Source organism: Fukomys damarensis, unplaced genomic scaffold (genome assembly GCF_012274545.1).
Source record: "Fukomys damarensis isolate Sample0158 unplaced genomic scaffold, DMR_v1.0_HiC HiC_scaffold_39, whole genome shotgun sequence".
NCBI classification, from domain to species: Eukaryota; Metazoa; Chordata; class Mammalia; order Rodentia; family Bathyergidae; genus Fukomys; species Fukomys damarensis.
In genome coordinates this window covers 52,942,023-52,965,880 of record NW_022900951.1, presented here as the reverse complement: position 1 = coordinate 52,965,880, position 23,858 = coordinate 52,942,023, and the positions used below count along the sequence as shown (strand labels likewise).

Here is a 23,858-nt window from a genome sequence, read left to right as displayed (position 1 = left end):
AGAGAAGAGAGAGAGAGAGAGAGAGAGAGAGAGAGAGAGATGCTGGAGTCCAAACCCAGGGACTTGCATATCCAAGATCACTACCACTGAGCTATACCTCCAACTTCTGTCTTCTGTTTCTGTTATGAAGAGGCATCTTGTTTTACTGACACTTTATGTCTTACCCAACATGAAACCTGTCCCTTATTTCCCTTTTCTTCTAACAAATAAAAATTAATGCAGTGAGTCATAACAGCCAGCCCTGAAGATGCTTTCTCTGGGGTCCTCCATGATAGTGAGGTTGACCCTCAAAACTGAGGAAACAAACCTCATATGTTGCCTTGGACAGATGTAATCTCCATAAGAGATTTATATATATAAAGAAAAATCATTGTACTTTGCCTGTGCACTGAAAAAAATCATTGTACTTTACCTATGTACTGAAAAAAGTGACCTGCTTTGGATTGGATGTTTTTATATTTTAAAAAGTTGTTACTGCCAGTGTTTATAGTACTTAGACAGGCAATTCCTATCAGCTCCTGAGTGTGTATAGTGAGATGAGGTGAAGACTTGATGCAGTGTTCGATGGATTCTATAATACTGTGCTCTGTCCTCTGAAGGCATGCTATGGTTTTTATAACACACCGGATCAGATCAAGACTAGAGATGATTTGTCCTAATACTGTTACTGCAAACTCACTGGCTTTCTGTAAAATGGTTTGCACTTTATGGAGTTGGCCTTTATATATATTTGCCATTCTTTTGTTTACCCCATCTGCTGCTAGATATGACTTTAGGTATTTATTGGTTAAAAACTCAGGTCAGACTACCATTAACATTATAGAGAAACGCCTTTCATGATCCTTTTCTCAATTTATCTCTAAGCATTAAATTTTTAGAGACAAGAGTGAAAAAACATTTTTAAAAAAAGCCGTAACAAATCAAGGAAACCAATTAACATTTTGGTTTTGGGTGCTTCGAATTGAATCCAGGGCTAAGCATATACCATGGCACTGAACTGTAGCTCCAGCCCTAGGTAATATTTTGCACCAAGAAAATACCCCAGTAACAAGGAAACTTACAAACTTGTATCTGAACCTTGTTAACCTAAAAGTTGTTTTGTGTATATTTTTCTTTTACTCCAGGTCCAAAATGCTAGTGATTTGCTGATCAAACCCTTGGAAAATTTTCGGAAGGAGCAAATAGGTTTCACAAAGGTACATTTTCATATACATGTATATTTACATATAATAAATAAAGTTTTAATAGCAGTGTATAATGGTTTGAGCTATTGTTCTTCACCCTATAAGGTTATGACAGTTAATTTTATATTTCAACTTTTGGGGTCAATGGGCCTACAAGATGCCTAGATAGCTAGTTAAATATTATTTCTGGTTGCCTCTGTAAGGGTGTTTTCAGAAGAGGTTAGCATTTAAATTGCTGTACTGAGTGAAGGTCTACCCTTACCAATTTTGAGTGGGTATCATCCAAACCATTGAGGAATTGAATAAAACAAAAAGATGGAGGAAGGTTGAATTAACTACCTGACCACCTAACCTAGAATATCGGTCTTCTCCTACCCTCAGTCTGCCTTATTTTTAGGCCTTTACACCCAGATTGGAATATGTAACAGTGGCTCTCAGGCCTTGAAATTATACCACCAGCCTCCATCCTGGGTCTCTAGCTCCCAAATGGCAGATCACATGACATGTCAGCTTCCATCATCACATGAGCCAGTGTCCTAAAGAAATTGGTATGAAGAATTGGGAAGCTACTATAATACATACAGTCATGTGTCACTTAACTATGGGGATACATTATGATTAATGTATCTTTAGGTGATTTTTTTCATTGTGTGAGTGTTATACAGAATACTTACACACTCCTAAATGGTCTAGGTCAGTTGCTCGACATGGCACCTTGGTGCAATTAAGAAATGCAATGAACATAAGATTTGTAAGGCTGCTGCCAGTGTAACATAGCACACAGTAAGCATTTTTTATAAGTACGAGTACACTGTAAAACAATGGCAAAAAGGAAATACTTAAGCCAGTAACATAATCATTTATTATTGTTAGTAGTTAACATTGTTTAATGTTAAATACTGTACCTAATTGTATGTGTTATACTTTTTCAGAGCACTGATGGGGTAGGGAGTTTGTTTATACCAGTATCAACACAAAACATTTGTGTAATATCTCATGCTGTCATATTACTATGGAATTTTTCAGCTCCTTTATAGTTGACTGAATTATCATTAATGTGGCACATGAGTGTATCTAAAAAATGTGAAAGCACTGTTAGAACTGGGCAATTGGTAGTGACTGGAAGAGATTTGAGGCACATACTAGAAAAAGCTTATATTGCTATGAAGGAATTTTTAAATTTGGTGAGGGATCAGAAAGAAAAGAGAAGTACAGAGAAAGTTTCCATCTTCTTAGGGAATACACAGATAACCATGTACAGAATGTTGGTAGAAGTGTAGGCATTAAAGGTGATTTTCATGAGGTCTCAAATGGAAATGAGGGATATATTATTGAACAACTGAAAATGGAATTCTTATTATAAAATGATAATGACCTTGGCTGAATTATATTAGTATTCTAATTTATGGAAGGTGAAATTTGTTATTTAGCTGAGGACATTTCTAAGCAAAATATAGAAGCAACAGTTTGGTCCCTCTTTCCTGCGTATAATAAAACTCAACGAGAAAGAAATAATTATTCAGCAAAAATGAACTAATACTTAAAAAATTGTAAATTTCTCAGCCTATTCATATTTCAAAGAATGAAAAAGCAGGTTCTGCAGAGAGCCTAAGGATGTGGCTGAGTGAGCATTTTATAAGATTAGTATGTGTCCTAATCAAGGACTTCTTTAGCCATCTTAACAGAAGCCTGTATAGAGATGGATTTATACTAGTAAAAACACTGCCATTGGAGATTAAAAGAAACAGAGGAAAGTAGATGGATGTCTCAGAACCTGTGCTATTCTTTAAGAAAAGGAAAAGTATCCCAAAGATGATTCAGATACAAACATGCATGCCACTCCCATCACAGGCCTTGGAGGGGAGGCCAATTCCTCCTGGGTTCCAAAGAATAGGCCAGTATCAGAAGGTGAGGGTCCCTTGCACAGTACCTCAAGAGACTGGCCACTGTAGAGAGCAGCGTGAACAGATTCCGTCCCACTCTTCATAGAGAGCAACATTATGTGTCATGGGGAGAGCCAACCTGTGGAGATGGGAGAGTGGCAGTGCTTGTTAGGTGAACAGCTTCACAGCTGGATCAGAAGTTTGCCTCAGGATGAATGTAACTCAAGCACCAACTATATCTGATTTAATGTGACACTGGACTTTCACCTTGTGAATTAGTAGTGGAATGAATTAAGACTTTTGGGGTTGTCGGGGTGGGATGATTGTATTTTGCATGTGAGAAGAGCATGAGGTTTGGGAGACAGGAGTGGGTTGTTATGAGCTGAATGCTTGTATCTGCCTAAATTTGTATTTTGAAAACCTAATGCCCAATATGATGGTTATAGGAGGTAAGGTCTCTGGGAGGTGATTGGGTCATGATGGTAGTGCCCTCATGAATGGCCTTAGTGCCCTTATAAGAAGACACATGACAAAGAATTTATCTGTAGGCCATGTAAAGACACAATAAGCTGATGGCCATCTGCAAAACAAGAAGGCCTTCACTAGACACTAACCTTATGTGTTGATCTTGGGCTCCCAGCCTTCAAAATTGTGAGAAATAATTTTTTGCTGTTTAACCCCTAGTCTGTGATGTTCTGTTGCAGTAGCTAAAACGGAGTAAGACAAAGGGAGTTAGAAGAAAGGAAAGAAAGAAAAATATGAGACAAGGAAAAAATGGAAAGAAATTCTTTGTAAATAGGGGAAGTGGGAGGGGGTGAAGGGAGGGCAGGGAATAGAGAAAAAATAAGAACCAAGATACTTCATGTAAAGGTACAAGATCCCAATGACGAATGTAAATGTACTATATACCTAAAAAGTACCAATAAATGTAATAAAAAAAAAACCACGAAGGGCCAGAGATTTAGCTCAGTGGTGTCATGCCTCCTTCACAAGCGCAAGGTCCTGTGTTTGATCCCTGGTACTGAGGGGGAAAACATGAGAAAAACTGAAAATGGCTTCTAGTTCTATAGATAGCCCTGTAACTGTGGATCAGTTATTTCTCCTTTTAGAATTTTAGTTTCTCTGTCTGAAAAATGAGGAGCTTGGTAATAATACCTTTCATTTAGCAAGTACCTGCTGTTATGGCCTGAGTACTCAGGCAGGTGTTGCACATTTATTGCCTCATTCTATAATCCTAGGAGCTTCTGTTATTCCCATATTCCACCAACAAGGTGATTGAGGTTTGTACATGAGCAAACTTGTAGATAAATAACCTGACCAAACACATGTAGCTAGTTATAGTGGCCTAGATTTAGTTTTTGGTTTTTTAAGCTTTAGATTCCAGATTATTCTGTTAAACAATGTTGTCTAGATTTATGCCATCCTTTATGGAAGGCCACTAGCTATTGAAATAAAATTAACAACTCAGTTCCTTAGTCTTGCAGCCCCATTTCAACTGTTCATTGGTAACATATGACTAGGAGCTATTATGTTAGCTCAGATATAGAACATTTCTATCTTTGTAAAAAGTGCTGCTACAAAGTGCTGTACCACATAATCTCAAAATCATTTCTCTTGTTCTATAAGGTCTTGTAAAGGAGTATGAAGAATATTCAATTTTAAGTCTTTTAAGCTAGGTTTTGGCCTATTTCCAATGTTGTTCCAACACGCAGTTCTACCAGGACTAAAATGTAGCATCTTGACCAAACATCCAGCCCTTTTAGGACTAAGAACTACTATCCAGTGGATATTATTTGAAACATCATGACAGTCAGTTTAGAAAAAGAATAGGAAAGTACCAAATTCTAAAATAAAAGGGGAAACTAATGAAGGTGTACCCCCTGCCTGCTGTGAATCAGCTCAACAGGAGCATTGTTGACAAGGACAATAAAGTGAGTTCTCTAGATAGCACAGCAATACTGCATTCCACTGATTTCACATGGAGTCTCATTAACAATAACATGTAATTGGTAAAAGATGTAATTGAAGGACAGAAGAATTTTTAAAAATTACAAGTGTTCTATGCAAATAGTTAAGCACTTACTAACATGACAACTGTTATACTGAATAAAGAGGATGAAGAAAGTCATATATTGTGAAAACCCTCATACCTGACTTGATTTCATTCTGGGAGAACAGTAGCAAAAGGTAAATAGGGGTGTGCTGCGTGGTTGACCTTACGTCCTCTGAGTGGAGGGCTTTGAATTTGATTATGGTTCAGACCTGAGCTGATGTTTTTACATATTCTGTCTTCCTTAATTCTCACAGGAGACCTATGAGGTAAGATTTTAATATCTATTGTCCCAATGTAGAAAATGATGCTCAGAGAAGGGTTTCATATTTTATCAGTCTTATTTCCTATTTCTTTACCAATGAACCTACTGGCTCACTTGCAAAGACTGGCTCAGTGTGCAACCCATGTCTACAATAGAATATCTAGAATTATCCCAGTAATGAAATTTAGGGTCGAAGAAAGAACACTTAACTAAGGACCAGAAAGTACAGTTTCTAGTCTATCTCTATGTGTTACTTATTTATTGTACCTCAGTTCCATATTCACCCCTCCATACCTGTTCTGTCATAATGGACTGAATTTCTTTAAGTACTATATCTCCTTTACAATGAGTACAATGTTAGGCTTTGTCAGTCAGTAGAAGGTATGGGAGGGACACTGCAGGAGGAAAAGGCTTTCCTGAACTTTTGGGCGGCTGCCTGGTGGTGAAGTGGTGGAGTTCTGACACAACAAATCACAGAACAAACACATAGTACCTCGGTGACCTCAAAACTTCTACTTGACCTGCCAAAAAGCTTCTGCAGGCTTGTTAACATGGAACCAAGCTTTTTGAGGGCCTCCCCCATGTATCCTGTCTCATAGCATTTCTCTGTAGGTCCCCCATGTGACCTACCTGCTGGCTTAAAGGTAAAAATAGTACTGCTGCTCAATCTGCTGGCCCGCTCACACCCTACTTTTACCTTAGGATGTTTCTACTGAAGTGGCGGGCCCTGTGATATTCACCTGCAACCTAGAGCATTCCTAATCTCTCTGCATATTGTCTCCATGGTTTTGGGTTGTTTGCCCCCTACTTGTACTCTGAGGAGTTTCTTCTTGCATAAGATTGTAAGTCACCAGGCAGACTTCACTGCTTGTCACTAGATTACATTTCACCTTTCCCAATGATATCTGACCTCTATCCAAATTTGTCCTTGACTATGTTCCCTTAGGCTTAGGGAAGCATATGTGGTTTCCTTCTATCTTATAGTTACTCTTATTATAATTTATTAATTCTTCCTAGTGCTTTCTGTATTCTGACTGCACTGAGATGGGTACATTCTAGCTGGATTCATGACTTCACTGGGAGTGGTAGGTGCTGTGCAAAGCCCTTAGATACATTGCTGCAGGTTGTCATTTAAACACCAGAACAACCTTATAAACATTCAATGAAATGTAATATCTATGGTCACTCAGTCAGGCAACAGCAGAGCTTGGATTTGTATTCAGGAAGGAAAGATGGTAGAAAGGAGCAAAATGCCACAGACAATGCTGGAAACTAATAGGGAACATATTCTGAATAAACACAGCCTGTTGTTCAAGCAGGATTAACCCCTTGAAATGGCACAGATTCTACCACACTGAAAAAAATTAATGACTCCTCAGAAATCTGTGGAAAGGAGATTAATCAAGTGTGTAGCAAATGATCCTCAAAGAATTTTCTTCTGCAATGTATTCTGCAGGGACATTTGAGCTACTGGTCAGGGATTGTTTTGCTGGCTAATGCAGGTCACTCTCTTTATAGAGCCTGTTTGCAGGCTCCCAAGCACTATTGTCAGTTCAGCTCGAGGGCTGAGTCTCAAAAATTCCCTGAAGAACCAGCATGTCAGAGGGCTATTTTGTAACAAGTCATTTCACAAAGACAGCAATTCCCATGAACAGAGTCGTTCTGTGATGTTTTGGACACTGGCTTCTGTTACATAGTAGCTTGTAAGTGACTATAAGATGATTGGCCTCCCAATCTCTGACAGTATTATCTCTGTCAGAGGTTTTCTCTTCACGGAGAAACTCTCTGGATGTGCTACTCAGCCCTTGAAAATGGTTTATATTGTTGGTTTTGAAAATAATATTTCTTTTAAAATAGAACTCATTGGTTAAAAATTATTTGTGAACTACTCTGTGCTATAACTTTGTAGGCCTGCTACTTCTAATTAAATAGGACATATCTTTCAACTTCTTTATGGCAGACTGGGTATTCCTGCAATAAGATGGACATTTGCTTTTCACTAATTATAATGCGTGACCTATAATGTCGTCAGACTAATTCCCTTCCCTTCCCTCCCCTCCCTTCCCCTCCCCTTCCCCTTCCCTTCTGTTCCACTTTCAGTTGCAGGACTAGGGATTGAACCCAGGGAATTCTCACTTGAGCTACATCCCCAGATCTTTTTATTTTTAATTTTGATACAGGGATAAGTTGCCTCTGCTGGTCTTGAACTTTCAGTCAGTCTTTCTACCTTAGCTCCCACAGTGCTGGAATTACAGGAGTGTGCCTCCGTGTCCGGCTCATAATGCTTAATTTTGGAAAAAAATAATTAATGAATAGTTTTTCCATTCTGCAAACTGAAATTATGTAACTCACCCCACATATATCTATGATTAAAATAAAATAGTTCTTCAGGATCAATAAAAAAAGAAGAGCAGCTTCCGTTGTTTCTACACTACACAGAAGGATCACTGTTAATCATCTTTATTTTATCCTTTTAGTTACTTCCATATTTTAAAAGTGTGTTTATATTGCTATTTTTAACTTTAGAAATTATTTCTTCATGATCATACTCTCCCTGTGCTTTTCCTCCTCTTTCATTTTTTGATAATTATAACATCATTTTACTTCTTTTTGGGGGGTACCTTCCTCTGTTAATTTAAATAATATACTTATACCTTTATTTCTTACACAACCAGCTTTTCACTGTAGCTTTGTAAGATGAAGATATTAGTACCCCTATCTTTCTTTACTCCCTTCTTGCCTTAAACTTTTGTCTGCCACATCTTCTCCCTTCAGTATTAGGATTGGTACCATTACTATTGTAGGTTGGAGTTTTATCAAATTATCTTGTTAGTTTTCACGAGGCACATTTCACAGTGGCAAAAGGCAAAAGGCAATGGCAAATCCAGGATTCAAACCCAAGGTTTTAGCTACAAGTCCATAAACTTTGATATGTTATATTGGGTTAATATATTTGTTAATTTCTGGAGGTTAGGAGAGGTCAAGAATGAGCTTGTTGTTTACCCTAATCTCTCAATTTCTTGTTTTTTTTTTTCAGACTTTTACCACTACTTCCTTTTCCATCACCATGTAACTTTATCTTTCCCTGACCCCAGATCAAGAGAGGACAAACAAGACTTATGCTAGCTGTGTTCATGTGTTTTTTATACTGCAATAGAGAATGCTGGACTGTCTACTAGAGATGGCAGAATAAAGACTGAGTCGTTCCATCTAGACACATGACAAGGAGCGTATTTGTACCCTTTGATTTATATTTTTTGAGTCTTGTTAGAATTAACCACAGTATGATAGTTTCAATTTTTTTTCAAGCAAGACCTTGCCGGAGGGGAACCATGACTAATTTGGGCCTTCGGTGTTTGGCAGGAGCTTTGCCAAATTATTAAATTCACCTTAGTCTACATTTCATGCATTTCTTGGAGAGGTAGAGCTGGGGTGGAAGCTATGATATACTGTGTTTTATCCAACAGTTGGCAGGCAAGGGGCCATTGGCAGTGGGACACAGGCTTATTGTCATTTCTTTTCCATGAACAGAGATCATAAAAATACTTAGAAAAGGATCTATTCTGGAGGTAGATGAGATAGAAAAAAACACATAAGATGAAACATGGCATAGAACTAACAGGGTAGATGAAGCCAAAGATAATTGTGACCTGCATTCCAAAGGCAAGTGCATGTCCTGGGAGAGAGGGGAAAGGCAGTAGCAGCAAATAACCTATCAACAGCTTTGAAGAATTGCAATTTTAGATTATCCGTTACATGGAGTGCCGATGTCAATGGAAATGCATTGGAAGAGAGTCAGGTAGCCAAGGTGCCTGTGAGCTGAGCTATGTAACAGTAATACATAAATGATTTTAAGTCACCAACAAATACTTTATGAGCCTCATAATGGTAGTTATGGTCTATTGTGTATATGCACTCTGAATCCAGCTTAATTTAGGGGCTGCTATGGGAGGATTAGGAAAGGATTCATAGTACTTATCAGCAATCAAATGTGTAAATAAATAATAGTGAATTTTCATCACTTTGCAGCAATGAGAACAGATGAATTAGAGCTGTTGTATGTCATCACATGGATGGATGTGACATATATATATAGTTGAATAAAAGGAAAGCTTTTCCCCCTACTCCATTGTAATTGTGAGATTCATTTTGTTTATATATTTACCTCAGGCCTTTTCCTTTTTACTGTTGTATAGTATTCCATTGTGAGTCTTTTCCATGATTTCTTTTTTCTTTTTTTCTATTTTTGGTACTGGGCATCTTTTTCCTTTGTTTGGTACCTGTTGTTATATTAGCCTATTTGCATAATGTTCAAAAATGATGTTGTTAGGAGCCTAGATAGTGATTACTTCAGAGGTGGTGTGCTAACGAAAATATTTTATATTTTAATCTGGGAAATGATCATATAGGTATGTTCAGTTTAAAAAAATGAGATTTGTGCAAAGTATTTTTCAGAGTGTATGTTACAATTTCAAATGTATATACATATAAGGAAGTGCTGGCTGAGGGGACCTTTGTGGATTTATGCTCCTGATTTTCTTTCTTTCATTGCAGAACCCTTCCTCCCTTAGTAGGACTTCCCCTCCCTTTTGCCTCATAGGGGAAATTCCCTTAGCAATATGTACATTGTTTTGCATAGGATAGTGGATATCATATGACTGTAGATGCTGGAGCAAGTTTTCTTTTGATTATATATCTCCTCTTTAACTGTTGGACTTAGTCAAGTCACCTAAATTCATTAGGCTTTAGTTTCCTTGTCTATAATACGGGATAAATTGTTGTACAGGTTGAATGTACCTAATCTGAAAAATCAGAAATCTGCAGTGCTTTTAGCCCCACATGGGTACTGTGTACTGGCAATGTTTCTAATGGGATTGAAGGCTTGAATTTTAAATTTCATTTAAATCCAGTTTTTTAATTAATTAAGTTTATGGGTACAATTTAGATATACATATTGATTGTATTCATCATGGAGAATTTATGCTTGTACACGAGGTATCATGATTCTTATTTTTTCCCTTTCCCCTCCCTTCCATTCAACTCTTCTCCCCCTCTTCATTTCCAAAAGCTTTGTTCCCATTTTATCTTTCTTTTCTTATTTTTTCCCTTCTTTCTTTTTCCCTCCCTCCCTCCCTCCTGCTCCTTTCTGTATTTTCTTCCCATTAAGTTTATTGGTACATTTAAAGCAAACAATACAGTTGCTTTTATTATTGGGATCTTGTACCTTTACATGACATACCTTCCTTCTTATTTTTCCCAATACCCCTGCCCTCCCTTCACCCCTTCACCCTTCACTATTTACAAAGATTTTGTTTTCATTTTTTCCTTTTTTCACATTTTTTCTTTTCCCTAATTTTCATTCCCTTCTCCTTCCCACTTCCGCTTTAGCCATTCTCTTCCTTCTTTACACTATCAGTTATACTATTTGAACCTTATGTACACTTTCATTTTTTCACACCAGAGAAACTATTTGGTATTTAATCAAGTGTGTCCTATTTATTTCACTAAGAGTATAGCCCACCAGAGGGTCACAGCTGCTTCCTGTGTCTTCTGCTACACTGGTCTAGAGGGCTGGGCCTACCAGAAGTTCTTGCACTGCTTCTGTGTTCCTCTTTTGTTCTGCAGTGAAGACTGCTCCTTTCTTTTTAAACATTTTCTTCCCATTTCACAGTATCTTTATATGTTTTGGTCCTTATTTACACTTTCAGCTTCTCACACAAGAGAAACAGTTCACAACTGAAATAATTACAAAAAAATCAACAACCGGGATCTCATCTTATTAAAAAACTTTTGTTTAGCAAAAGAGTGAAGAGACAGCCAGCAGACTGGGAAGCAATTTTTGCCAGGTGTTCCTCAGACAAAAGACTAGTATCTAGAATATATAAAGAACCGAAAAACCCAATCCCCTCTTATTTAAAAACCCAATACAAAAATTTTTGAACATTGGTATAATGTGACACCTGACTTCATTTGACAGTTTGCAGTGCAAAGAGAAGTACATGAGAATTTCTGTATCAAATTAAGCTTCAGGCTATATTTATGATGTGTACTTGAAAATCTAAAATACTTTTGATTCCAAGCATTTCAAGTAAGGGACACTAAACCTATTTCTATCTTATAGAGTTGTTGCCAGAATTAAAAATATTAATATGCATAAGTGCTTAGAACTGTATCTGATACATAGAATTGTGTGTTGGATATTATTTCTTTTCATACTTACAAAAAGGAAAATGGTTCCATTTGACCCAGCCATTCCTCTGTTGGGTATCTTTCCAAAAAAACTAAGAGAATCATATCACAGAGATGTATATGCACCCATGTTTATAGTGGCACAGTTTGTAATAACCAAAACTTGGAAACAGCCCATTTTGTACATACCTACTTTTGCATATTTGAAATTTTTTTCAGGGCATGTATACCTAGAAATAGAATTTCTAGCTTATAGTTATCTATGCATATTTGCTACATTTATTGCCAAGTTGATATCTAAAGTAGTTATATCAATTTATATCATTCCTCATCACTAGCAGTATAAACGTTTCCTTTGTTTCATATCCAGGGAAAGTATAAAGTAGTTCAGAATGATGCAAGATAATTTGATTCAGCAGATGTTTTTCATATGGAAATACAGAAAAAGCAGGGCAAAACTATTCTGTTGTAAATGTAAACATTTCTACTAGTAGCAAGTGAGATATATGTAAAGAACCTAGCACAGAATAGAACCCTTTAGTCAAACAATCTAGGAATGTACTCCCATACAGTGTTGTTGATGAGATTTTATTAATACAATAATCTATCCCTGAAAAATAGAAAAGTGTCCTTATTTAACCTGAAAAGTGAGCTATTAAAAGGAAATATATTCTGATTGCCAGTGATACAAAATAGACCATGACCTAGGAAAAGATCACATCTATTTTTCATCTACCTTGAAATCCTTCAGTAGAATACAGAATAATTGTATCATAGAGTAGAGAGAAAGCCAACATTTTTCTTCTCTTCTACAACTAAAGTGAGACTATTATCTATACCTTTTCGTTACCCAATGTCCTTTCCACTTAAACTATTTGGTGGCATTTTTGTAACTACAAGGATAATCTTGCTCCGCTGAGCTAATCATATGTTAGCTTTTAACTCTGTTTCTGATATAAGCTGGCTTTAAAGTCACACCTGGAATGCAAAACAGAGGCAAGAAATTGAGGTTATATAACTCCATGAATTGCATTATAATTTGGGAACACCCCCCTTTTTAGGAAATGTTAAGTATTCTGAGTTGTGCACTAGAGTAGCTTCTAGCCACATATGATTATCATACCTTGAAATGTTTCTAATGGGACTGAAGACTGCAATTTTAAATTACATTTACATTTAATTAAGTTAAAAGTAGCCATGGCTAGTGGCTATTGCAGAGGTCTAATAAATAGTACAAAATATTTTGTACAGAAAGGAATGTAGCGGATCCAACCCTTGTTCAACCCTACAATGGCATCAGGACCTATACTGGCATTTCTGTCCTAATTCTCTTTGAAATATATTTTATCTTTATTTTAAAGGTGAGAAAAGCAGGGCGTAGAGAAGATAAGAACTTGTCCAAGGTTCCATAGGCTACAAAATGGCAGAGCCAGTATTTCAACTCAAATCTGTCAAGTCTGCCCAACACCAAAGTCCATTCTCTTTATCTTGAATGAGGTGGCATAATTTTATTGCAGTTACTTGGTTCCAGCTATACACCAGAAAATATTAAAATTAAATCACATAACACAACTAATTTGGATTATTAACTGCCAATTTTTATTAACAAGTAAGTTTGTGGATGTTCCATTACCTTAAGATTCCAGGAGCTTTGGTGATAACTTGGTCCAGTAAGATATTCAAGGGGAATCGTAAGCAAACAGGAAGAAAGTGACTGAATAAAGTAAATTGGATATTAAAAAAAACTTGAATCCAGAAATTATTCCTCACATTGTATTGGATCTTGTGTTAGCATTCCCCCATGAAACACAACTAGTAAGATGTGTATAAGGGTAGTCCTTTACTGATGGTAGATTAATAATATTTTGATTTTGTGATGGTGCACGAATAGTGTGAATTCTCTGTAGAAGCCATACTTAGAATTTTGAATTCTGATATTTTCCTAGACTAGCAATATGCCCTGGACAGGGCAGAGAGCCGGAGCCCCTAGGAAGCTATGTGATCACAGTGAAAATAACCCATACTGTAGTATGCTCTATTTCTAAGCTTTGATGATCAGTAGGTTAGGTGTAGTAAAAGCTTATTCAACTGAAGTTACAAGATACTTTCAACTTATGAGGGTTTTATCAGGATATAACCTCATTGTAAGTTAAAGGTCATCTATTTGTCTATCTATCTGGAGATTTAAGGAATTGGCTCATGTGATTTTAGGGGCTGGCAAGTTCAGAATTTGTAGGATTAGCCAGCAAGTTGGAGACCCAGCGAAGAGCTTAGGTTGCAGTTCAAGCCTGAAGGCATTCTTTCTTCTTCAAATGGTGTCAGCCTTTTTCTGGTACAATAGAGGCCCATCCTTGTCTTATGGGGTAATCTGCTTTACTCAAAGTATACTAATTTAAATGTCAAGCTCATCTAAAAATTACCTTCACAGCAACTTCTGAACTAATGTTTGATGAAATATTTGGGTATTTTGACCTAGCCAAGTTGACACATAAAATTAATCATCAAATACCATGAGAACATTTGTTGTTGATTAACAGCTCTGGAGAGTATTCAGCCCCAAGGTTTAGTCATTGGCATCCAGATCTTCTTTCTGAAATTCTCTTAGCTTTTACCTCAGGGTCCTAAGATGATTGTCAAAGTTCTATATATCCTATTGTCATATATTAATATCCCAAGTAGGAAGGAAGGGAAAGAGCTATTTTCACATAACAGTTTTGTCTTTCATACGGAGATAAATGTCTCCGCAAAACCAGCAGCAGACAACTGTTCTTTATATCTCATTGGTAACTGCTGAGGCATGGGCCAACTCTTAGGTCAATAATTGGCAAAGACTCTTTCTTGGCCCAGGATAGATGCTTGCTTTTCTTGAGAACATCGCCTACTTGATATGTCAAGAACTGGGAAGAAGAACAATGGAAGTGAAGGTGGCAATAAACAGTGACTGCCATGGCCTTTTTAGAATAGGAATATTAAAGCCTAACTGTGATTTTTCTGGAAGATACACAAAGAGGAGGAAAGATGAAACTTACGGTTACTTGTTTATAGTATTTCAATATAATAATCATAGAAGAACTTTCACTGTATTTTGTCTTCCAAAGAGAGATTGCACTGAAAGCCCAGTGCGAAAAGTGACCCCTCCATGGAATGGTCACTCCAAAGGAAGCTAATGGCAGAATCAGGAATAGATCTAATTTTTCTGATTCCTAACCACTCTTTTTATCACATTTGATGATTCAATAGGTCTTTAGCATTTTAAGAACTTATATGAAACATATGGAAATGAATCCTGCCTATATAATATAAACTTGTCTTAAATTACGAATTTATTGTCAGTGAATTATTAATTTATTGCCTTAAATTAAACTTATTATTATCCATTTATTTTGCAGTTTATATTTAGTATGAAGTAACTTCAAAGTGATTATTCTAACTTCATTTTTAGATGAGGGAACTGCACCGTAAAATGCAAAGTGACTGATCCTGGGGTAGAACTGGTTGTTAGGAGAATGGGACTAGAAGCTATGTCACTGACTCTCAGTGAGCTCCTTCAAAGATACAGTATTCTAGAATTATAATATTTTAGATAGACTTGAAACTTCAGGACGTGATACTGCTGAGATATCCTTGGAAACTGAAAGCCGTGAATTTTATTTACCCTTTACTGCATTAGCCTTTTCCCTTCGAGTAGTATCATGTACATCTCTCTGCATCACAGTTTTCTTATCTGAAAGAAAAAGAGTGAGCTACATAGTTTATTTCTAAAGTTCTGTGAATAATAGAAACCATGATTAGAAATTAGCTAGGTCTCTAAATTGCTATTCCAAAAGCGAAGGGTTATACAGTATTTTAACTTAATAATTCTAAGCCAGTGTCTATCCAGAAAAATTAATTAATATATACAATTTACTTACCTGTGTTTTAACCAAATCAGATGCTTATGAATTCTTTCTTTTCACTGGCCCTGTGTTATCATTCCTACCAAACCGAACAGTACTTGAGGAGGTCCATCTTGCAAAGCCAGACTTCCTCTGAAAACTCCAAGATACTGGATTTTGCTAACAGAGGGGTATGTACTCCTCAGGATAGCATATCTAGAGATGTTTTTTGCTTATTTATTTATGTAGTCATTGTACGTTTGAGAAAAAATGTACTGAGCTGTTTTTATATCCTTTGCTATTTAGGAAAATTTTTGAAGTATGAAACAGTAAAGAAATAAAAAGCTTTGTACCCATCAAGAATTTTTTTCTGGTGCTGAGGGTTTAACCCAGGGCTTCACATGCACTCTGCCACTGGGCTATAACCCCTGTCCTCACCAAGTAGAATTTTATAGACAAAAGAAAATGTTATAGTATATTTTCAAATCATTTACTTTCCTCTCCTTGACTATGTCAAGGGAGTTATAGGGTCATTATCATCATCAACATCATTACTGCTGTCCTTGTCAAACACTTGATATGTGCTAAATATTTTGAATATGTTATCTCATTGAGCTTTCTAACAACCTTGTGATGCAGGTAGTATTATTATCTTCATTTTGCAAATGAGGAAGCTAAGGCAGGGAAAAAAGAACTTTAAGCTTGTATTTGTATTCAAGGGTGAACCCTCACATTCAGAGATAATGGAAAGTTGTTGGTAGATGAAGTCGCCTGCTGATGTGTATGCCAGTTTAATTTAGATTTCAATGTTTAGTGCTCTAAGAAGTTTATCATGGCTATAAAATACTTTTCTGGGAGGCCAAGAAATCCTTATACTTTGGTTAGCTATGGTAAGGAGAATAACATGACAAAGCACCTTACAATACAGTGGCATGTAGCAGGAAGTATTTATTGCTTACTCACATGTCTATGCATTGGTTGTGATAGCTCTGTTGACCTCACTTTTGTTTGATGGGGCTTGGGTCAGGATGCAATTACATCTAGGTTTATTCTATGTGTGTCTTTTAGGCATAATGTTCTCATAATTATTCAGTAGTACATGATGGGTAAGCACAGTTATATGAGGTATTTTAATCAGGCTCAAAACTGACACACTGTCATCTTGTCACAAATTCAGTTTGCCAAAACAGTTCGGATGGCCAAATCCAACAACAGTAAGGAAGGGAAATAAAATATGAGTCTAGGAGAAACTGCAATGTTACATAGCATAGTACATGGATACAGGGTGGGGGTATATTTAGGAATACTAGTTTAATCTACCATGCCCTGTGGAAAATCAGATGCAATGAGAAGCTGTAACTAAGATTTAGAAAGAATACTTTGATAGAGGACAAGAGGTGTAGTGAGAAGAGGGCTGTAATATTAACTCTGATAAGACACTGTATTGGATTAATCAATGCCTAGAAGATTAATAAAGCATGCTCCTGGTTGTGTCTGGATGGGTCAGCGAAGCATGACTATGGGTAGTATATATGGTTCCTCCCAGTTTCTCACTGGTATTGTACCCCTGCTCTGCTTCCCAGCTGCTGTGAACTAAGCCCCTTTCCTCTGCCATGCCCTACTGCCATGATGTTCCTGTCTTGGATCCTCCTGACTATGGATTGAATCCTCCCATTAGTGAGCTAAATTAAACCTTTCTTCTTTTAAATTGTGGGTATTCGGTATTGTGTTTCAGTGACTGGAAAGCTGACTAATACAGACAAATTGTATGAGAGAAGTGGGGTGGTTTCTGTGACTATATCTGGCTATGTGGTTTAGAAGCTTTTGCAATGTGTCTGCTGGAGGAATTTGGAAAGATTTGGAGATCTGGCCAGCAAAATCTTAGCATGCAGTAAGCAGAGCCCAATAGGTGATTCTAGGCAAAGCTCAGAGAACCAGAATGCTGGTAGGAATGCATTATACTTTGGCCGAAAATTTGTGTACATTTCCCCATGTTCTAAGACTTTGCAGGATACCGAAATTAAGGCGAATGGACTAATTAATCTGGTGAAGGAAATTTCCAGACAGCTATTCATTCATGCTATGGCCTTGTTACTGCTGGCTGCTTTTACCCAAATTTATAATGAGAATCCAAGACAAAAGACACAGAAATATATGAAACAGTTAAATTTTGGACCAGAAAGAATTATGTGTATTGTTGGGTCCAAAGGAAGTGTTGTTGCTAAAGAGACTAACACTATTAAAAGGAAACCAAGTCCTTTATACAGGGACAAGAAGAAAGATGACTTGAAGGCATCACAGGAATCAGGAAGACCCCACCCATCGCACACTTGGTTGCAAAAGTATAAACCTTTAGTTTGAGAAAACAGTTTCTGGGATCCCTGCTCCAGAAGGGAAGTCTAGGAAATTTGTCCTCTGGGATTCATTTTACTCTGCTTAGCCATCCAGGTACTCAGTGTGTGCCACAACCATGGTTCACCAAGACCTGACTACTGCTTGAGCTGTCAGCTGACTGTGGCATTGTCCACATGATGCTGGTTTTGCTGGCATGCAGAATGCAGAATGTGTGGTCAGGGATGCTTCTACCTAAATTTCAAAGATAGACCTGGAGGACTAGGCAAGGAGGCCCTGATAGGAAAGTTCATGAAACTGAGAGTGAAACTTAAGTTTCAGTAGTGATCCTAGGAAGTTAGAGATGCCAGAAACATGGAATGTTTGCTGAGAAAAGCTGCAGTCTGACATTGGATCTAGCCCATGAGAGAAGCTTTATAGGCTGCCATCAGCTAAAGCCATAGGGTTGGGTTACCCAAGCCCTCTGGAACTCATATCTCACTACCATGTGCCCCAAATGCCAGATATGGAACTTAATGTTTGCCCTGCTGCGTTTTGGTCTGGCTTTAGTCCGATTCTTTTCTATCCCCTTATTCTTTCTGTTTGGAATAGGAATATTTTTTCTGTGATAGTGTACTTTGTTGCTATGTAACTTATTTTTTACTTTTTAGCAGAATTTAATACCTAAGAGTTTGCCATGAGTCTTAGTAGAGACTTGGACTTTTGAAAAATGCTAGAGATTTTGGGAAAAGGGATTATTGCATTTCTAGTTGTATGCAGGATAGTTATATCATGTTAGGTAGAATAATAATTTGGCTGTAGTCTTTATTTGTAGATTAGGTATGCTTTAAGGAGATGAGATTGTTGGTGATGATGAAAAGGAATGAATTGTGACCAGTAATCCTGATTGGTAAGCTTGATTGGATTAAGAAATGCCTAGCGCAAGAGAAAGATATAAAAGGGATATAAATATTGGGAAAGAAGAACTCAAATTATCTTTATTTGCAGATGATGTGATACTCTACATAGAAGACCTAAAGAATTCTATCAAAAACCTATTAGAACTAATGATGAACTTCAACAGTATAGCAGGATGCAAAAGCATCATACAAAAATCAGTAACATTTGTGTACACCAATAACGGTCTCAGCAGGAAAGAAATTATGAAAACTACACCATTCACAGTAGTATCAAGACAAATTGAATAACCAGGAATTAACCTAACTAAAGTAAGTGAAAGACCTCTACAAAGAAGACTACAGCACTATAAACGAAAGAAGTTGAAGAGTACATCAGAAAATGTAAAGATATCCCTTGTTTTTGGATAGGGAGAAACAATATAGTGAAAATGGCCATACTCCCAAAGCTGTTATACAGGTTGAATCCAATCCCAATCAAAATACCACCAGCATTCTTCACAGATCTAGAGAAAACAATCCTAAAATTAATACACAACTAGAAGGGTCCCAGAATAGCAAAAGCAATTTTATAATAAGAGCAAAACAGGAAGAATTACAATATCTGACTTCAAGCTATACTACAAAGCAATAGTGATAAAAACAGCATGGTATTGACAGAAAAGCAGACATGTGAATTTGTGGGACAGAATAGAGGATACAGAAATATCCTTAGATACATTCAGCTATTTGATATTTTACAAAGTGATAAAAGCATATGTTGGAGTAAAGAGTCTATTCAATAAATGGTGCTGGGAAAACCGGTTATCTGTGTGCAGAAGATTGAAACTGGATGCATATCTCTTACCATGTATTTAACTTAAATAGAAATGGATCAAAGATTAAAAGAGAAACATTGTTCCTACTAGAAGATAAAAGTGAAAACACTTGAAATCATGGGCATAGGAAAGGATGTTGCATACATTTGCACAAGAAATAACAGCAAAATATCAATAAATGGGATTACATCAGATTAAAAAGCTTCTGTACAGCAAAAGAGTCAATTTGTAAAGAGCTAACCCAAAGAATGGGAAAAATTGCCATTTATTCCTCAGACATAGAACTTATCTAGAACATTAAAGAACTAAAAAAAATTAAACCACTTAAAAATAAAAAACCAAGAAATGGGCATGTGAAATGAACAGTTTTCATAAATACAAATGGCCAATGAACATATGAAAGAATATTCCACATATCTGACTATTATATAAATGCAAATTAAAACAATGCTTAAGATTCTGTCTTACACCATATAGCATGATAACCATCAAGAAGTCAACGAATAGGAAATATTGGTGTGGCTGTTGTTCAGAATGTAAACTAGTACAAATATGGAAATCACCATGAAGATTTCTCAACTGAAATTAGAAATAGAGTATGTGTTCCCCCATGTGTTCCCTTTCTAGGTATCTTCCCCAAAGAGCTAAAGACATATAGTAACTTAATACATGTATATACCAATGTTTATAGCTGCACAGTTCATAATAATTAAATCTTGGAAGTAGCCTGTATGACTATCTAAGATAAATGGATAAAGAAAGAAATGCCTAGTAGATTTGTAAAGCAGTATGCTCCTGGGTGGGTCACAGAGGTGTGACCTTAGGTAATACCTTAGTTCATGAATGATTTTATTTGTGAATAATTGGTTTTAAAATAGAAGCATTTGGCAAAAAACTTATTATTATTATTGTTATTTTGCATACTCTATGTCAAGTGACAAACAGAACTATGGTTATCTTTCCCACACAACCCCAATCATGGCCCTCTTTTCCAAAAAATCACAGAACAAATTAAGTTCATGAAGCAAGGTACCACTGTATATGTGGTCTCTCAGTTGTTCCTCTCTGGCACTGTTTCTCTGCCCTGCTTCCCAGCACCCGTGAAATGAATAGCTTTGTTTCTCTATTTCCTTTCCTCATGATGTTTCTGCCTTGAAGCTAGGTGATCATATCCATGAAATGTGAGCTATTTAAAGCTTTCCTTCTTTAGATTATAGTTGTTGGGTATTATGTTTCATCAACGAAGAGCTGACTGATAAAAGGAGTATGATCAGCAGATCTGAGCTTGTTTCCTCACCCTGATATTTATTGACTTACATGACTTTGTCCAAGTCATTTTTCCCTCAGGATACTTGAACATTAAGGGTCTATGTAATCTCTTCATCTAGTATTTTCATTTTCTAGAGAATGTGGATAGAGCAGGAAGTTTGAAGTATTTAGCCTAAGTTCAAATAGCAAAAGTTGAAACGGAAACCTAGAGAACCTTTTTGATTCCTATTTCATAGTCACTACAGAATGAGAGGACATACTGGAGGCTATGATGGAAAGAGGTTTCAACACTCCTTTTTCCTCATGAAATTAAAGTTACTTTACTACCATTCCATTTCCCACATTCTTGTGCTCATCGTTTTCCCATTATTTCCAACAACTGGACAAGGACAAAGAGGCCAAAATCCTGATAGGAAAGGTTGAAGTTCAAACTGAGGACTTTCTGCCATTTAAATGTTTGTTCTATATTAGAGAAAGTTGGTAACATTTCTGTCCCGAAAGATCTTTCAGAGAGGCGTCTTTTACTGTGTGATATGTTTGGTGGAATTATTCCTAGAGGCAACACAGAGGGCTAGCTGTAACTCATGTGTTCTCTTGACTTCACAGTATTATAACTACATTTATGCCTCGTTTAACAACTGACTGCCATTCCTGTGACTAGGTTCTTAGCTGAGTTGGTTGCTAAATGAGGAAGTATATATAGTATGTACATTGCAATATTTAGAAAAAAAGAAATGGTCAAAGGAAACTTCAACTTGATGACCGCTTTATTTGAATAATTCTTACATGCAGTACCGTTAATGTATAACAGCATAAAACTACAGTACTGTATTGTACAGGACAATCAGCAAAAATTATAGTACTGTGTAAACATGGTATATTGTATAAAAAAGGACATTAAAGCTCTATAAACAAGATATACAGAACTGCACCAAAAAAATGGGTCATAAGTCAGAGCTATCGGCATTAAATTCAAATAGTACTCCTTGGTCATATCTCCAAAGAGTTTTCAAACAGGTAGGTTGTTAAATGGGGACTATCTTTTCATGTCTTGCACATTTTTTATCAGATTTTCTTCTAAATACTTTACAAATGTTATTATTGAATCCTTAAATCTACTCTATGCATCAGAGGCACATTTATCTCTGTTTTATAGGTTAAAACAAACAAACAACCAGCCTGGGTGTGGTGGCATACGCCTGTATCCCAGCACTTGGGAGGCTGAGGCAGGAGGATCACTGTGAGTTCAAGACCAGCCTGGGCTACATAGTGAGTTCCAGGTCAGTCTCAACTACATAGTGAGACTCTGTCTACAATAAAATAAAATAAAACAAAACAAAACAAAACAAAAACCAAACAGCCAAAATAAAGAAGATCAGCAACAAAAACCTAAGGTACAGGGAAGCCAGATAACTTCTGGAAGGCAATATATCTGAAAGGAGCAGCCATGCAGTTGCACCCAGATTGTATGCCCTTAATCAATGTACTTTGCAGTCATACTGGCAGCATATAGACATCCGAACTGTGCAGACCAGTTCCACTACTTGCTAATTCCATGACATTTAGGAAATCAGTTAACCTCTCTGAGCCCTGTTTTCAACTGTAAAATGTGGGCAATAATATATCTACCTCACAGAGTGTAAGGATTAAATATAATATTTTATGAAACATGCTTGGCACTGAAATATTTGTTCTATTTCTGTGAATTACTTTTGCAAAATATGAAGATGTAATTCATAAACATTCCTTTTAACTTTTACGTTATACCTTATAAGCTTTATAAATCTTAGTTTGGATGATTTCTCTAAATGATTTCTTCTTGAACAATCTGCAGCATCTGGTATTACCTTGTCTGTCTGAAACAAGGAAAGAATGGTGAAACCGTTTTCCTCAGGGCGTAGGGATTGAGAGCCAGAGACCCCAAGTGTCTTGGAATTTTGTGAAGTTGTTGAACTGTAACATCTCCTTTTTTCTTACGTTTATCCTTACCTTAAAATATTGTTGAGGATCTGGAGGTGTTTGGCTCAAGTCTTTGGATTCAGTCTCTAATATGGAAAAGTAAAACTGAATCTGAATTTTCCATACACCATTGAAGGTGTATTATAGTTCTTAGTTTTCTAATTTGTTGTGTTTATCATTTCTTCTCATGACCCCCATTCAAAAGTTACTAAACCTTTGCTCGAGTGCCCTTGTAATGATGTGCCGTAGTATGTTGCTATATACTGAATTGCTCTATCCTCTTGACAGAACTGTCACATTCCTCTACAAAAACTGGTAACACTGCCCACACAGAGCTCAGCCCTGCCTGTGCTGCATGCTGGGATCCCAAGCATTGATGCAAGTGGGTGGAGGAAGTTATATAAGGTCACATCCTCTTTCAAGTGGGAGGAGAAATAAAAAAACAGCTGTCAGCTCCACAGCTGGTCTTTCCAGCTCAATTGATTCCTGCTTTGTTTGGCTTGGGTAATAACCTCCTCACTCTAAGGGAGATTGGCTGAACCAGAACCAATATCTTACATCTTTGGCAATTTATGTTAATCTCCTCTGGCTATGACAGAATTTTGCTGGATCTGTCTGCCTAGACATGGTATTCTCTAGGCATCTTTTGTGGTCCTCAAGTGGCCCCAGTCCAGCTGCTCATCGCATGAACTCATGGTGAAATTATATAAACCTCATTATACACAGACTTTTGATTGAACTGTTGTTCTTGTCTCAGTATCTACTTCAATATATTAAAATTAAAAAGAAGGAAGGAAAGGAAGAAATCCTTAAAAAGCAGATATAAAGGGCAGTTTGTTCCTAATTAACTATGACTCTGTAAGGGACATTGCTATCACATGCATTAACCTACAACTGAAATGAACATTGAGCTTTTGGGATATGTCTTTTGTTCTTGTAGGACTATGGGAGTCTTGGAGGTTGGTTTTTTTGTTTTTGTTTTTTTTTTTTTGGTTTCTTTACACAGAGTCTCACTATGTAGTTGAGACTGACCTGGAACTCACTATGTAGGCCAGGCTGGTCTCGAACTCACAGCAATCCTCCTGCTTCAGCCTCCCGAGTGCTGGGATTAGGGATTA

The 23,858-nt window shown here is 36.8% G+C and overlaps 1 protein-coding gene across 4 annotated transcripts in view; it reads left to right on the top strand.

Moving 5' to 3' along the window:
- Positions 1-23,858, top strand: part of Ophn1 (oligophrenin 1) — a 418,396-nt gene that overhangs the window by 163,027 nt on the left and 231,511 nt on the right. For all 4 annotated transcript variants that reach the window (XM_010632184.3, XM_010632183.3, XM_010632182.3 and 1 more), the window contains one exon: positions 1,125-1,196. In XM_010632184.3, coding sequence (XP_010630486.1) covers positions 1,125-1,196 — 72 coding nt within the window. The remainder of the gene's footprint in view (positions 1-1,124; positions 1,197-23,858) is intronic.